At 57.0% G+C, this 18,281-nt stretch overlaps 1 protein-coding gene across 1 annotated transcript; it reads left to right on the forward strand.

The window, feature by feature from the left end:
- Positions 1–1,543: 1,543 nt before the first annotated feature.
- LOC133339563 (very-long-chain enoyl-CoA reductase-like) lies at positions 1,544–17,151 on the forward strand (the record flags this gene model as incomplete). Its single annotated transcript, XM_061547674.1, has 7 exons — positions 1,544–1,649; positions 9,389–9,461; positions 10,886–10,929; positions 12,133–12,190; positions 12,559–12,647; positions 15,482–15,527; positions 16,406–17,151. Coding segments are annotated over 7 exons (547 nt in total), but the record flags the coding sequence as incomplete, so codon positions are not given.
- Positions 17,152–18,281: the final 1,130 nt, after the last annotated feature.

Raw genomic sequence — 18,281 nt, forward strand, 5'->3', positions numbered from 1 at the left:
CACCCACTCACCACCCACTCATCACCACACACTCACCACTAACCCCACCACTCACCCACTCACTCACCCACTCACCTACCTCACTCACCCCGCTCACGTCACCCACTCACGTCGCTCGCTCACATCACGTCACTCACTCACCCACTCACTCACACACTCACACCACTCACTCACCCACTCCCTCACCCATCATCACCACACACTCACTCACTCACCCACTCACCCACTCACTCACCCACTCACTCACTCACTCACTCACCCACTCACTCACCCACACACTCACCCACACACTCACCCACTCACTCACCCACTCACTCACCCACTCACCCACCCACACACTCACTCACCCACTCACTCACCCACACACTCACCCACTCACTCACCCACACACTCACCCACTCACCCACCCACACACTCACCCACTCACCCACCCACACACTCACTCACCCACTCACTCACCCACTCACCCACTCACTCACCCACTCACTCACCCACACACTCACCCACACACTCACCCACACACTCACTCACCCACACACTCACCGACTCACTCACCCACACACTCACCGACTCACTCACCCACACACTCACCCACACACTCACCCACACACTCACCCACACACTCACTCACCCACACACTCACCCACCCACTCACCCACTCACTCACCCACTCACTCGCTCACTCACCCGCTCACTCACCCACTCACTCGCTCGCTCACTCACTCACTCACCCACTCACTCACCCACTCACCCACTCACTCACCCACTCACTCACCCACTCATCACCCACACACTCACTCACCCACCCACTCACCCACTCACTCACCCACTCACTCGCTCACTCACTCACCCACTCACTCACCCACACACTCACCCACACACTCACCCACTCACTCACCCACTCACTCACCCACTCACCCACCCACCCACACACTCACTCACCCACTCACTCACCCACACACTCACCGACTCACTCACCCACACACTCACCCACTCACCCACCCACCCACACACTCACCCACTCACCCACCCACACACTCACTCACCCACTCACTCACCCACTCACCCACTCACTCACCCACTCACTCACCCACACACTCACCCACACACTCACCCACACACTCACTCACCCACACACTCACCGACTCACTCACCCACACACTCACCGACTCACTCACCCACACACTCACCCACACACTCACCCACACACTCACCCACACACTCACTCACCCACACACTCACCGACTCACTCACTAGCTCTTCGTCCGTTGACCGAGTAACTTGCCCCTCCCCTCCCACTCTCCCCCCCCCCCCCCACACTCCCCTCCCCCCCCAACCTCCCCCACCCTCCCCCCCCACTCCCCCTACCCTCCCCCCCCACTCCCCCCACCCTCCCCCCCCACTCCCCCTACCCTCCCCCCCCACTCCCCCTACCCTCCCCCCCCACTCCCCCTACCCTCCCCCCCCACTCCCCCCACCCTCCCTCCCCCCACCCTCCCCCCTCACACTCCCCCCCCCACCCTCCCCCCACCCCCCCACCCAGCCTGGCCTGTCTCTGCCACTCGCTGCACTTTGCCAAGCGCCTGCTGGAGACGGTCTTTGTCCACCGCTTCTCGCACGGAACGATGCCTCTACGGAACATCTTCAAGGTGCCACCCCGCGGGAGATGTTGACCACCTCGCCTGGTCTACAGGAGGTCGTGGTAGATGTTGACCACCTCGCCTGGTCCACAGGAGGTCGTGGTAGACGTTGACCACCACGCCTGGTCTACAGGAGGTCGTGGTAGATGTTGACTACCTCGCCTGGTCTACAGGAAGTCGTGGTAGATGTTGACCACCTCGCCTGGTCTACAGGAGGTCGTGGTAGATGTTGACCACCTCGCCTGGTCTACAGGAGGTCGTGGTAGACGTTGACCACCTCGCCTGGCCTACAGGAGGTCGTGGTAGATGTTGACCACCTCGCCTGGTCTACAGGAGTTCGTGGTAGACGTTGACCACCTCGCCTGGTCTACAGGAGGTCGTGGTAGATGTTGACCACCTCGCCTGGTCTACAGGAGGTCGTGGTAGACGTTGACCATCTCGCCTGGTCTACAGGAGGTCGTGGTAGATGTTGACCACCTCGCCTGGTCTACAGGAGGTCGTGGTAGATGTTGATCACCTTGCCTGGTCTACAGGAGGTCGTGGTAGATGTTGACCACCTCGCCTGGTCTACTGGAGGTCGTGGTAGATGTTGACTACCTCGCCTGGTCCACAGGAGGTCGTGGTAGATGTTGACCACCTCGCCTGGTCTACAGGAGGTCGTGGTAGATGTTGACTACCTCGCCTGGTCTACAGGAGATCGTGGTAGACGTTGACCACCTCGCCTGGTCTACAGGAGGTCGTGGTAGATGTTGACTACCTCGCCTGGTCTACAGGAGGTCGTGGTAGACGTTGACCACCTCGCCTGGTCTACAGGAGGTCGTGGTAGATGTTAACTACCTCGCCTGGTCTACAGGAAGTCGTGGTAGATGTTGACCACCTCGCCTGGTCTACAGGAGGTCGTGGTAGATGTTGACCACCTCGCCTGGTCTACAGGAGGTCGTGGTAGATGTTGACCACCTCGCCTGGTCTACAGGAGGTCGTGGTAGACGTTGACCACCTCGCCTGGTCTACAGGAGGTCGTGGTAGACGTTGACCACCTCGCCTGGTCTACAGGAGGTCGTGGTAGATGTTGACCACCTCGCCTGGTCTACAGGAGGTCGTGGTAGATGTTGACCACCTCGCCTGGTCTACAGGAGGTCGTGGTAGATGTTGACCACCTCGCCTGGTCTACTGGAGGTCGTGGTAGATGTTGACTACCTCGCCTGGTCCACAGGAGGTCGTAGTAGATGTTGACCACCTCGCCTGGTCTACAGGAGGTCGTGGTAGACGTTGACCACTTCACCTGGTCTACAGGAGGTCGTGGTAGACGTTGACCACCTCGCCTGGTCTACAGGAGGTCGTGGTAGACGTTGACCACTTTGCCTGGTCTACAGGAGGTCGTGGTAGATGTTGACCACCTCGCCTGGTCTACAGGAGGTCGTGGTAGATGTTGATCACCTCGCCTGGTCTACAGGAGGTCGTGGTAGATGTTGATCACCTCGCCTGGACTACAGGAGGTCGTGGTAGACGTTGACCACCTCGCCTGGACTACAGGAGGTCGTGGTAGACGTTGACCACCTCGCCTGGTCTACAGGAGGTCGTGGTAGATGTTGACTACCTCGCCTGGTCTACAGGAGATCGTGGTAGACGTTGACCACCTCGCCTGGTCTACAGGAGGTCGTGGTAGACGTTGACCACCTCGCCTGGTCTACAGGAGGTCGTGGTAGATGTTGACTACCTCGCCTGGTCTACAGGAGGTCGTGGTAGATGTTGACTACCTCGCCTGGTCTACAGGAGGTCGTGGTAGATGTTGACTACCTCGCCTGGTCTACAGGAGGTCGTGGTAGATGTTGACTACCTCGCCTGGTCTACAGGAGGTCGTGGTAGACGTTGACTACCTCGCCTGGTCTACAGGAGGTCGTGGTAGACGTTGACCACCTCGCCTGGTCTACAGGAGGTCGTGGTAGACGTTGACCACCTCGCCTGGTCTACAGGAGGTCGTGGTAGATGTTGACTACCTCGCCTGGTCTACAGGAGGTCGTGGTAGATGTTGACTACCTCGCCTGGTCTACAGGAGGTCGTGGTAGATGTTGACTACCTCGCCTGGTCTACAGGAGGTCGTGGTAGATGTTGACCACCTCGCCTGGTCTACAGGAGGTCGTGGTAGACGTTGACCACCTCGCCTGGTCTACAGGAGGTCGTGGTAGACGTTGACCACCTCGCCTGGTCTACAGGAGGTCGTGGTAGACGTTGACCACCTCGCCTGGTCTACAGGAGGTCGTGGTAGACGTTGACCACCTCGCCTGGTCTACAGGAGGTCGTGGTAGACGTTGACCACCTCGCCTGGTCTACAGGAGGTCGTGGTAGACGTTGACCACCTCGCCTGGTCTACAGGAGGTCGTGGTAGACGTTGACCACCTCGCCTGGTCTACAGGAGGTCGTGGTAGACGTTGACCACCTCGCCTGGTCTACAGGAGGTCGTGGTAGACGTTGACCACCTCGCCTGGTCTACAGGAGGTCGTGGTAGACGTTGACCACCTCACCTGGTCTACAGGAGGTCGTGGTAGACGTTGACCACCTCGCCTGGTCTACAGGAGGTCGTGGTAGATGTTGACTACCTCGCCTGGTCTACAGGAGGTCGTGGTAGATGTTGACTACCTCGCCTGGTCTACAGGAGGTCGTGGTAGACGTTGACTACCTCGCCTGGTCTACAGGAGGTCGTGGTAGAGGTTGACCACCTCGCCTGGTCTACAGGAGGTCGTGGTAGACGTTGACCACCTCGCCTGGTCTACAGGAGGTCGTGGTAGACGTTGACCACCTCGCCTGGTCTACAGGAGGTCGTGGTAGACGTTGACCACCTCGCCTGGTCTACAGGAGGTCGTGGTAGACGTTGACCACCTCGCCTGGTCTACAGGAGGTCGTGGTAGACGTTGACCACCTCGCCTGGTCTACAGGAGGTCGTGGTAGACGTTGACCACCTCGCCTGGTCTACAGGAGGTCGTGGTAGACGTTGACCACCTCGCCTGGTCTACAGGAGGTCGTGGTAGACGTTGACCACCTCGCCTGGTCTACAGGAGGTCGTCGTAGACGTTGACCACCTCGCCTGGCCTAGAGGAGGTCGTGGTAGACGTTGACCACCTAGCATGGCCTACAGGAGGTCGTGGTAGACGTTGACCACCTCGCCTGGTCTACAGGAGGTCGTGGTAGATGTTGACCACCTCGCCTGGTCTACAGGAGGTCGTGGTAGACGTTGACCATCTCGCCTGGTGTACAGGAGGTCGTGGTAGATGTTGACCACCTCGCCTGGTCGACAGGAGGTCGTGGTAGATGTTGACCACCTCGCCTGGTCTACAGGAGGTCGTGGTAGACGTTGACCATCTCGCCTGGTGTACAGGAGGTCGTGGTAGATGTTGACCACCTCGCCTGGTCTACAGGAGGTCGTGGTAGATGTTGACCACCTCGCCTGGTCTACAGGAGGTCGTGGTAGACGTTGACCACCTCGCCTGGTCTACAGGAGGTCGTGGTAGACGTTGACCACCTCGCCTGGTCTACAGGAGGTCGTGGTAGACGTTGACCACCTCGCCTGGTCTACAGGAGGTCGTGGTAGTTGTTGACCACCTCGCCTGGTCTACAGGAGGTCGTGGTAGACGTTGACCACCTCGCCTGGTCTACAGGAGGTCGTGGTAGTTGTTGACCACCTCGCCTGGTCTACAGGAGGTCGTGGTAGACTTTTACCACCTCGCCTGGTCTACAGGAGGTCGTGGTAGACGTTGACCACCTCGCCTGGTCTACAGGAGGTCGTGGTAGATGTTGACCACCTCGCGTGGTCTACAGGAGGTCGTGGTAGATGTTGACCACCTCGCCTGGTCTACAGGAGGTCGTGGTAGACGTTGACCACCTCGCCTGGTCTACAGGAGGTCGTGGTAGACGTTGACCACCTCGCCTGGTCTACAGGAGGTCGTGGTAGACGTTGACCACCTCGCCTGGTCTACAGGAGGTCGTGGTAGTTGTTGACCACCTCGCCTGGTCTACAGGAGGTCGTGGTAGACGTTGACCACCTCGCCTGGTCTACAGGAGGTCGTGGTAGTTGTTGACCACCTCGCCTGGTCTACAGGAGGTCGTGGTAGACTTTTACCACCTCGCCTGGTCTACAGGAGGTCGTGGTAGACGTTGACCACCTCGCATAGTCTACAGGAGGTCGTGGTAGACGTTGACCACCTCGCCTGGTCTACAGGAGGTCGTGGTAGACGTTGACCACCTCGCCTGGTCTACAGGAGGTCGTGGTAGACGTTGACCACCTCGCCTGCTCTACAGGAGGTCGTGGTAGATGTTGACCACCTCGCCTGATCTACAGGAGGTCGTGGTAGATGTTGACCGCCTCGCCTGGTCTACAGGAGGTCGTGGTAGATGTTGACTACCTCGCCTGGTCTACAGGAGGTCGTGGTAGATGTTGACCACCTCGCCTGGTCTACAGGAGGTCGTGGGTTCAATCCCTGACACCACAGTGGCTAGGGGAGATGTTGACCACCTCGCCTGGTCTACAGGAGGTCGTGGTAGATGTTGACCACCTCGCCTGGTCTACAGGAGGTCGTGGTAGACGTTGACCACCTCGCCTGGTCTACAGGAGGTCGTGGTAGACGTTGACCACCTCGCCTGTTCTACAGGAGGTCGTGGTAGATGTTGACCACCTCGCCTGGTCTACAGGAGGTCGTGGTAGACGTTGACCACCTCGCCTGGTCTACAGGAGGTCGTGGTAGACGTTGACCACCTCGCCTGTTCTACAGGAGGTCGTGGTAGATGTTGACCACCTCGCCTGGTCTACAGGAGGTTGTGGTAGATGTTGACCACCTCGTCTGGTCTACAGGAGGTCGTGGTAGACGTTGACCACCTCGCCTGTTCTACAGGAGGTCGTGGTAGACGTTGACCACCTCGCCTGGTCTACAGGAGGTCATGGTAGATGTTGACCACCTCGCCTGGTCTACAGAAGGTCGTGGTAGACGTTGACCACCTCGCCTGGTCTACAGGAGGTCGTGGTAGACGTTGACCACCTCGCCTGGTCTACAGGAGGTCGTGGTGGACGTTGACCACCTCGCCTGGTCTACAGGAGGTCGTGGTAGATGTTGACCACCTCGCCTGGTCTACAGGAGGTCGTGGTAGATGTTGACCACCTCGCCTGGTCTACAGGAGGTCGTGGTAGATGTTGACCACCTCGCCTGGTCTACAGGAGGTCGTGGTAGATGTTGACCACCTCGCCTGGTCTACAGGAGGTCGTGGTAGACATTGACCACCTCGCCTGGTCTACAGGAGGTCGTGGTGGACGTTGACCACCTCGCCTGGTCTACAGGAGGTCGTGGTAGATGTTGACCACCTCGCCTGGTCTACAGGAGGTCGTGGTAGATGTTGACCACCTCGCCTGGTCTACAGGAGGTCGTGGTAGATGTTGACCACCTCGCCTGGTCTACAGGAGGTCGTGGTGGACGTTGACCACCTCGCCTGGTCTACAGAAGGTCGTGGTAGATGTTGACCACCTCGCCTGGTCTACAGGAGGTCGTGGTAGATGTTGACTACCTCGCCTGGTCTACAGGAAGTCGTGGTAGATGTTGACTACCTGGCCTGGTCCACAGGAGGTCGTGGTAGACGTTGACTACCTCACCTGGTCTACAGGAGGTCGTGGTAGATGTTGACCACCTCGCCTGGTCTACAGGAGGTCGTGGTAGACGTTGACTACCTCGCCTGGTCTACAGGAGGTCGTGGTAGATGTTGACCACCTCGCCTGGTCTACAGGAGGTCGTGGTAGACGTTGACCACCTCGCCTGGTCTACAGGAGGTCGTGGTAGACGTTGACCACCTCGCCTGGTCTGCAGGAGGTCGTGGTAGATGTTGACCACCTCGCCTGGTCTACAGGAGGTCGTGGTAGATGTTGACCACCTCGCCTGGTCTACAGGAGGTCGTGGTAGACGTTGACCACCTCGCCTGGTCTACAGGAGGTCGTGGTAGACGTTGACCACCTCGCCTGGTCTACAGGGGGTCGTGGTAGATGTTGACTACCTCGCCTGGTCTACAGGAGGTCATGGTAGATGTTGACCACCTCGCCTGGTCTACAGGGGGTCGTGGTAGATGTTGACTACCTCGCCTGGTCTACAGGAGGTCATGGTAGACGTTGACCACCTCGCCTGGTCTACAGGGGGTCGTGGTAGATGTTGACCACCTCGCCTGGTCTACAGGAGGTCATGGTAGATGTTGACCACCTCGCCTGGTCTACAGGAGGTCGCGGTAGATGTTGACTACCTCGCCTGGTCCACAGGGGGTCGTGGTAGATGTTGACCACCTCACCTGGTCTACAGGAAGTCGTGGTAGATGTTGACTACCTCGCCTGGTCCACAGGAGGTCGTGGTAGATGTTGACTACCTCGCCTGGTCCACAGGAGGTCGTGGTAGATGTTGACTACCTCGCCTGGTCCACAGGAGGTCGTGGTAGATGTTGACTACCTCGCCTGGTCTACAGGTGGTCGTGGTAGACGTTGACTACCTCGCCTGGTCCACAGGAGGTCGTGGTAGATGTTGACTACCTCGCCTGGTCCACAGGAGGTCGTGGTAGATGTTGACTACCTCGCCTGGTCCACAGGAGGTCGTGGTAGACGTTGACTACCTCGCCTGGTCTACAGGAGGTCGTGGTAGACGTTGACCACCTCGCCTGGTCTACAGGAGGTCGTGGTAGATGTTTACCACCTCGCCTGGTCTACAGGAGGTCGTGGTAGATGTTTACCACCTCGCCTGGTCTACAGGAGGTCGTGGTAGACGTTGACCACCTCGCCTGGTCTACAGGAGGTCGTGGATTCGATCCTGGACCATGATATGTCTGTCTGTGTCTTTGTCTATGTGTGAGTGAGTGGATGATTGAGTGGATTAGTTTGTGAGTGGGTGAGTGAGTGAGTGGGTGAGTGAGTGAGTGGATTAGTGTGTGAGTATCTGTGTGTCTCTGTGTGTCTGTCTGCGTGTGTGTGTCTGTGTGTGTGTGTGTGTCTGTGTGTGTGTGTGTGTCTGTGTGTGTGTGTGTCACTGTGTCTCTGTGTGTGTGTGTCTGTGTGTGTGACTGTGTGTGTCTGTGTGTGTGTCTCTGTGTGTGTGTGTGACTGTGTGTGTGTGTCTCTGTGTGTGTGTGTGTGTCTGTGTGTGTGTGTGTCTGTGTGTGTGTCTGTGTGTGTCTGTGTGTGTGTGTGTCTGTGTGTGTCTGTGTGTGTGTGTGACTGTGTGTGTGTGTGACTGTGTGTGTGTGTGACTGTGTGTGTGTGACTGTGTGTGTCTGTGTGTGTGTGTGTCTGTGTGTGTCTGTGTGTGTGTGTGACTGTGTGTGTGTGTGACTGTGTGTGTGTGTGACTGTGTGTGTGTCTGTGTGTGTGACTGTGTGTGTCTGTGTGTGTCTGTGTGTGTGTGACTGTGTGTGTGTGTGTGTGTGTGTGACTGTGTGTGTGTCTGTGTGTGTGACTGTGTGTGTGACTGTGTGTGTGTCTGTGTGTGTCTGTGTGTGTGTGTGACTGTGTGTGTGTGTGACTGTGTGTGTGTCTGTGTGTGTGACTGTGTGTGTGACTGTGTGTGTGACTGTGTGTGTGTCTGTGTGTGTGACTGTGTGTGTGTGTGACTGTGTGTGTGACTGTGTGTGTGACTGTGTGTGTGTGTGACTGTGTGTGTGACTGTGTGTGTGTGTGACTGTGTGTGTGACTGTGTGTGACTGTGTGTGTCTGTGTGTGTGACTGTGTGTGTGTGTCACAGAACTGCTTCTACTACTGGGGCTTCGCTGCTTACCTGGCCTACTACATCAACCATCCTCTGTACAGCCCCCCCAGTGAGTGCCAGGCTAGGTGCACCACATGGTCACGGGACAGACCCAGCAGGTGCCATGGGTTGACTGCTGTGCCAGGTTAGGTGCACCAGGTGGTCACGGGACAGACCCAGCAGGTGCCATGGGTTGACTGCTGTGCCAGGCTAGGTGCAGGAGGAGGAGGTCACGGGACAGACCCAGCAGGTGCCATGGGTTGACTGCTGTGCCAGGTTAGGTGCACCAGGTGGTCACGGGACAGACCCAGCAGGTGCCATGGGTTGACTGCTGTGCCAGGCTAGGTGCAGGAGGAGGAGGTCACGGGACAGACCCAGCAGGTGCCATTGGTTGACTGCTGTACCAGGCTAGGTGCATGAGGTCACGGGGCAGACCCAGCAGGTGCCATGGGTTGGCTGCTGTGCCAGGCTAACTGTGCCAACTTACTGTGCTTTAGCCACCCGGCGCTCTGCTCGTTGTTGTGAGCGTCGCTCCTCCGCCCTCCGTTGTTGCTGGAGGGCGACTGCCTCCAACTGCCCAGTAGCGTCCTTCACGAGCCTCCTCCACTGAGGCCGATCTTGACACCGCTGGTACCAGTCATCGGCAAGTCCACTCAGCTCCACGTCCTTCTGTACCACATCACTCCATCTCTTCTCTAGCCCGTGTCACTCACCCACTCACTCACCCAGTTACCCACCCACTCACTCACCCACTTACTCACCCACTCACTCACCCACTCACTCACCCACTCACTCACCCACTCACTCACCCACTTACTCACCCACTCACTCACCCACTCACTCACCCACTCACTCACCCACTTACTCACCCACTCACTCACCCACTCACTCACCTACTTACTCACCCACTCACCCACTCACTCACTCACCCACCCACCTACTCACCAACCCACCCACCCATCACTCCATCTCTTCTCTAGCCCGTGCCGTGCCCGTTTAGCCCCCTCGATCCGGCCGAACAAAAGCTGTTTAGGCATGCGGTGACTGGGCATGCGGGCTACATGACCCAGCCACCGCAGCCTTGCCTGCCGGAGGAGCTCACCAATGGGACTTTGTCCAGATCAGACTTTGTGCAGGTCAGACTTTGTCCAGAGACACACACACACACAGACACACACAGACACGCAGACACATGCTATTGTGTGTCTGTGTGTGTCTGTATGTATGTGTGTCTGTTTGTGTGTGTGTGTCTATGTGTGTGTGTCTGTGTGTCTGTGTGTGTGACTGTGTGTGTGTGTGCCTGTGTGTGTGTGTGTCTGTGTGTGTGTGTCTGTGTGTGTGTCTGTGTGTGTGTGTCTGTGTGTGTGTCTGTGTGTGTGTCTGTGTGTGTGTGTGTCTGTGTGTGTGTCTGTGTGTGTGTCTGTGTGTGTGTCTGTGTGTGTGTGTGTCTGTGTGTGTGTCTGTGTGTGTGTGTGTCTGTGTGTGTGTGTGCAGTGTACAAGGAGAAGCAGGTCTTCCTGGGTTTCATCACATTCCTGGTGAGTTCCTCGCCAGCAGCAGGCAAAATGAGCCCAGCGTCAAAACAACCACAACACCATCACCACCATCACCACCATCACCACCACCATCACCACCACCATCACCACCATCACCACCATCACCACCATCACCACCATCATCACCACCATCATCACCACCACCACCACCATCATCATCATCACCATCACCACCACCAGCATCACCACCATCATCACCACCACCATCACCACCACCATCACCACCATCACCACCACCATCACCACCACCATCACCACCATCCCCACCATCACCACCACCACCATCACCACCATCACCACCATTAACGTCGCCTTGCCGGGCACACTGAGGAGAGGCTTGCGGAGCCCCAATGCGGTTTCAGGAAAGGGCGGTCCTGCACAGATGCCATTTTTCTGTCCGTCTGCTACAGCAGAAGTGTAGGGAATTCCAACAAGACCTACATCTCTGCTTTATTGACCTGGTCAAGGCCTACGATACCATCAGTAGGCCTGGGCTCTGGATTATTCTTCATGCTTTCGGAGTCCCTGACCCTCTGCTCACGATCATTAAGGGCCTTCATGATGGTGAGCGGGCCCGGGTAAAACTACGTGGCCAGGAGTCGGAGCCTTTCCCTGTACACCTTGGGGTGCGACAGGGATGTCCTCTGGCTCCCGCATTAACATCTTTTTCAACCACGTAGTTCGTGAAGCCTTCTGTGGCTGTACCGGAGGAATCTCCATCTGGTACAGATGCAACGGGAGGCTGATGGATGCCCGGGTGCAGTCAAGGGATGGCTCCCTGTTGGTCAACCACGTTATGTATGCCGATGATCTGGTAATTGCTGCTCACTCAGAGGAGTTGGAGACGCTGCTGCTGAGACTGGAGCGTGCCACTAAGAGGTGGGGCCTTACCATCAGCCCCACCAAAACTAGGTGGTTGCATCAGCCAGTCATCTCGGTCATCTCGGTCAGTCGACCCGTGGCACCTGCTGGGTCTGCCCCGTGACCTCCTCCTGCCAGCGGGCGTTCGACACTTCACGTGGTAGCCTCAAGGTGCACATGGCCTGGCACAAGCGTCGTGGTGACATCACCGCCACTTAGTGGCGAATGGCGGTTGTTGTTGTTGTGCGTGCTACGAACAGCACTTGCCCGTGCCCACTCCTGTTGAAGGCTACCTGGGTGATCTTTGTCTGTATCTCTTCACAGATTTGTGAGTTGGGAAACTTTTCAATCCACCTGGCACTGAGAAACCTCCGCCCGGCTGGTGAGACTTTGACACGTGATGGTGATGGTGGTGATGGTGGTGATGGTGGTGGTGATGGTGATGGTGGTGATGGTGGTGATGATGGTGGTGGTGATGGTGGTGATGGTGGTGATGATGGTGGTGGTGGCTACACGGGTGACTTTTGTCTTTGTGTTAGTTGATGGGTGAGTGAGTTGGTGAGTGAATGTGAGTGAGTGGGTGGGTGAGTGTGAGTGGGTGGGTGAGTGTGAGTGAGTGTAAGTGAGTGTGTGTGTGTCAGTGTGTGTCAGTGTGAGTGTGTAGGCACTGCTGCTGCTGCTACTACTAACAGCACTTGCCCCGACAGTCCGTTAGAGGCTACACGGTTGACCTTTGTCTGTGTGGCGCAGGATCTAAGGCTCGCAAGATCCCATACCCCACGAGGAATCCATTCACCTGGCTGTTCAAGCTCGTGTCCTGCCCCAACTACACATACGAGGTGTGGACACACACACACACAGACACACAGATACACACACATACAGACACACAGACACACACACACAGACACACAACAACAACAACAACAACCGCCATTCGCCACTAAGTGGCGGTGACGTCACCACGATGCTTGTGCCAGGCCAAGTGCACCTTGAGGCCACGTGAAGTGTCGAAAGCCCGCTGGCAGGAGGTCACGGGGCAGACCCAGGTGCCACGGGTCGACTGACCGAGATGACCGAGATGACTGGCTGATGCACCACCTGTGCCCCCTACTGTGCCAACTTGCTGTGCTTTAGCCACCCGGCGCTCCGCTCGTTGTTGTGAGCGTCGCTCCTCCGCCCTCCGTTGTTGTTGGAGGGCGACTGCCTCCAACTGCCCAGTAGCGTCCTTCACGAGCCTCCTCCACTGAGGCCGATCTTGACACCGCTGGTACCGGTCATCGGCAAGTCCACTCAGCTCCACGTCCTCCTGTACCACATCACTCCATCTCTTCTCCAGCCCGTGCCGCGCCCGTCTAGCCCCCTCGATCCGGCCGAACAAAAGCTGTTTAGGCATGCGGTGGCTGGGCATGCGGGCTACATGACCCAGCCAACGCAGCCTTGCCTGCCGGAGGAGCTCACTGATGGGACTTTGCCCAGATCTTTCAAGGATTTGTGAGCTCCTCACACAATCCAGCCTGGTTAAACCCAGGATGGATCGTAGGCAGGCCAGCCTAAATGTTTCCAACCGGCGAAGATGCTCCACCAGGGGGGTCCACGTCTCGCAAGCGTAGAGAAGGGAGGGAATGACCGTGGCCGAGAAGACCTGAAGCTTCGTGCGGAGCGACAGACCAGGTAGCTTCCACACAGCGTTACGCAACCGATGAAAAGATATTGCCGCTCGACTGATTCGGAGTGAGACCTCTGCTGATAGACTGGAGCCGGTCATAAGCACACTGCCCAGGTATGGGAAACTCTCCACTCTCTCCACAACTGCCCCATCACCAATTGGGAGTTGTGGGGGTGGAGTGTCCGATGGTACAAAATACCCAGGCAGGTGCCTGGTTTTGGTGGGGCTGATGGTAAGGCCCCACCTCTTAGTGGCACGCTCCAGTCTCAGCAGCAGCGCCTCCAACTCCTCTTCTGAATGAGCAGCTATTACCAAATCATCGGCATACATAACGTGGTTGACCAATAGGGAGCCATCCCTTGATCGCACCCGGGCGTCGATCAGCCTCCCATTATATCTGTACCAAACGGAAATTCCCCCGGTACAGCTATTGAAGGCTTCACGAACTACGCGGTCAAAATAGATGTTAAATAATGTGGGAGCCAGAGGACATCCCTGTCGCACCCCAAGGTGTACAGGGAAAGGCTCCGACTCCCGGCCACGTAGTTTTACCCGGGCCCGCTCACCATCATGAAGGTCCTTAATGATCGTGAGCAGAGGGTCAGGGACTCCGAAAGCACGAAGAACAACCCAGAGTCCAGTCCTACTGATGGTATCATAGGCCTTGACCAGGTCAATAAAGCAGAGATGTAGGTCTTTTTGGAATTCCCTACACCTCTGCTGTAGCAGACGGACAGAAAATATGGCATCTGTGCAGGACCGCCCTTTCCTGAAACCGCATTGACACACACACACAGACACACACACACAGACACACACACAGACACACACACAGACACACACACACAGAAACACACACACAGAAACACACACACAGACACACACACAGACACACACACAGACACAGACACACACACAGACACACACAGACACACACACACAGACACACAGACACAGACACACACACAGACACACACACACAGACACACACACACACAGACACACACATAGACACACACACACAGAGACACACACACACACATAGACACAGACACAGACACACACACACAGACACACACACAGACACACACACAGACACAGACACACACACAGACACACACACAGACACACACACAGACACAGACACACACAGACACACACACAGACACACACAGACACACACAGACACACACGCACAGACACGCACACACACACGCAGACACACGCAGACACACACACACAGTGACACACACACACCCACCCACTCACCCACCCACTCACTCACTCACCCACTCACTCGCCCACTCACCCACTCACCCATCCACCCACTCACCCATCCACCCACTCACCCACCCAAACTCACCCATCCACCCACCCAAACTCACCCATCCACCCACCCACCCACTCACTCACCATCCACCCACCCACTCACTCACCCACCAATCCACCCACTCACGCACCCACCCACCCACCCACTCACCCACCCACCCACCCACTCACCCACCCACCCACCCACTCACCCACCCACCCACCCACCCACTCACCCACCCACCCACCCACCCACTCACCCACCCACCCACCCACTCACCCACCCACCCACCCACTCACCCACCCACCCACTCACCAATCCACCCACTCACTCACTCACCAACCCACTCACCACCCACCCACCCACTCACCACCCACCCACCCACTCACCAACCCCCCCACCCACCCACTCACCAACCCCCCCACCCATCCACCCACCCACCCACCCACTCACCAATCCACCCACCCACTCACCAATCCACCCACTCACCCACCCACTCACCCACTCACTCACCACCCACTCACCCACTCACTCACCACCCACCCACCCACTCACCCACCCACCCACCCACACGCACACAGACAAAGCTTCCTCCCCCCCGGCGTAGCCTGTCACAGACTGTTGGGGCAAGTGCTGTTGGCCAGGGCACATCCAGCTGATTCTGTTCTTCTCTGTGTCCTTGCTGCTGTGTTCAGGTTGGGGCCTGGCTCAGCTTCACCATCATGACCCAGACACTCGCAGGTGAGAGCTCCAATCCCTGGACCCTGACAATGGTTGTAGCCATGATGGCTAGGGGAGATGTTGACTACCTCGCTTGGTACACAGGAGGCCGTGGGTTCGACCTCTGGACCGTGTAGCAACGGTGGCCAAGGGAGATGTTGACTGCCTCGCCTGGTACGCAGGAGGTCGTGGGTTCAATCCCTGGTCCCTGACGATGGCTGTAGCCATGATGCCTAGGGAGATGTTGACTACCTCGCCTGGTACGCAGGAGGCCGTGGGTTCGATCCCTGGTCCCTGTAGCGACGGTGGCCAGGGGAGATGTTGACTACCTCGCCTGGTACGCAGGAGGTCGTGGGTTCGATTGTTGATCTAGACTGGGTAGGCCTGGGGGAGATGTTGACTACCTCGCCTGGTCTACAGGTGATCAATCACTCATCCATCATCACGGAGGCTAGGGGAGATGTTGACTACCTTGCTTGGTACGCAGGAGGTCGTGGGTTCGATCGCCCGGACCCTGTAGCGACGGTTGCCAGGGGAGATGTTGACTACCTCGCCGATGATGTTGTTGCTGATGATGATGCTGTTCCTGCTGCTGATGATGATGTTGATGTTCCTGCTGCTGATGATGATGCTACTGATGATGTTGATGTTCCTGCTGCTGATGATGATGCTACTGATGATGTTGATGTTCCTGCTGCTGATGATGATGTTATTACTACTGATGATGCTACTGATGCTGCTGGTGTTACTGATGATGCTACTGATGATGATGATGTTGATGTTCCTGCCGATGATGATGATGTTATTACTCCTGATGATGCCACTGATGATGCTGATGCTGCTGATGATGTTATTGATGCTGCTGCTGCTGATGATGATGTTAAATTGTCTCCCACCAGGAGCTCTCTTCACCCTTGTCGGCTTCCTGCAAATGTCGGTGTGGGCACTCGGCAAACACCGCAGCTACAAGCGCGACTTCAGCCCCCAGTACCCACGCGTGCGAACCGCCATTCTGCCCTTCCTGCTCTAGGCCAGAGGCCTGTCCCGCTACGTCTAGACCAGGTCTCCCGCTACGTCTAGACCAGGTCTCCCGCTACGTCTAGACCCCAGGTCTCCCTCTGCGTCTCTGTCTCTGTCTCTCTGTCTCTATTCTCCCCTTCCTGCTCTAGGCCAGAGGCCTCTCCCGCTACGTCTAGACCCCAGGTCTCCCGCTACGTCTAGACCCCAGGTCTCCCGCTACATCTAGACCAGGTCTCCCGCTACGTCTAGACCAGGTCTCCCGCTACGTCTAGACCCCAGGTCTCTGTGTCTCTGTGTGTCTCTCTGTCTCTGTGTGTCTCTGTGTCTCTATCCTCCCCTTCCTGCTCTAGGCTAGAGGCCTGTCCCACTACGTCTAGACCCCAGGTCTTCCCCGCGACTCTAGACCAGATTTGTATACAGAGTCGTACATTTTCATTTTCTGTAAATCGAGACATCTTTGTCTCTCTGTCTCAGTTTCTCTGTGTGTCTGTCTCTGTCTCTGTGTGTCTCTCTGTGTCTCTCTCTGTCTCTGTGTCTCTGTTTCTCTCAGTCTCTCTCTGTCCCTGTCTCTCTCTGTCTCTCCCTGAGTCTCTGTGTCTCTCTCTCTCTGTCTCTCTCGCTGTCTGTCTCTCTGCGTGTGTGTGTTGGGTGATTCAAATAAACATGCATCTTAGAATGTCCGCAATCCGTTTCGCTTTCATTTTTGTAACTCTACAACTGTAATGCGAGCGTACGCTGGTGTACCGCCGGTTGGTGGGGGTGGCCTTCTCAGCCTCAGCGCCAACCAGGCGAGTTTAAAACGTGAGCTGACCACTACAGCACCCCCCCCCAGGTGTTTCAAACGTGAGCTGACCACTACAGCTACCCCCCCCCCCCAGACCGCTCGATGTTTAAAACGTGAGCTGTTTACTACAGCACCCCCCCCCCCAGACCGCTCGGTGTTTAAAACGTGAGCTGACCACTACAGCACCCCCCCTCCCAGGTGTTTAACACGTGAGTTGACCACTACAGCACCCCCCCCCAGGTGTTTAACATGCGAGCCGACCACTTCAGGCGCTCTTTGCACACAAAATAGCCGTATGAACATGCACCCCTACCCTCCTGTGGACCCGGCCTCAATCCGCCGTGCAAACAGATGCTAATGCTAGCGGGAAGGGGGGCGGCTGGGACAGGGCTGTACGAATACGCACCCCTACTGATGCTACACGAAAAGATGACTTGCAGCAGGATCTTGTGTGTAAACGCGCCGCTTAAAGCGCGCTGTGCAAGCAAGCACAAGTGTCGCCGGCTCTGTGTGCTGCAGTAAACGCGCCTCATGCACACGCTCAAAATCACTCGCAAACCGTCGCGGTCGTAGATGGTAATCTACACGCACACCAGCCCCGCGCGCTCTCTATCACCCCTCCCCCCAGCACGCACGCAGTCGCTCCACTCAGAAATCACAGACACCACGCTGAAGTTCACCCACACAACACACACAGAAATCACAGGACACCGATCTTCTGAACGCAAGTTTATTAATGGCGCGTCTAAAGAAAGCCCCATGTGCGTGGCCCGGAGTAAATATTCTACGAGCAGCGCCTACCCTATCCCTCTTTAGTCCCTGGGTGTGTACCCCCCACTCTACTTGTCTCGCAGACGCACTGACGCTGTGAGAGTCGGAAGGACGACGATCCAGAGTTCGCAAACGGGTTTTTGATTCCTTACCCGTACCCTACCTGCTACCTGGCTACCTATACCCGGCCGGGTATCGGG

The sequence above is a fragment of the Lethenteron reissneri genome, unplaced genomic scaffold, assembly GCF_015708825.2.
Source record: "Lethenteron reissneri isolate LAM-NWPU_2019-01 unplaced genomic scaffold, ASM1570882v1 scaffold_1902, whole genome shotgun sequence".
NCBI classification, from domain to species: Eukaryota; Metazoa; Chordata; class Hyperoartia; order Petromyzontiformes; family Petromyzontidae; genus Lethenteron; species Lethenteron reissneri.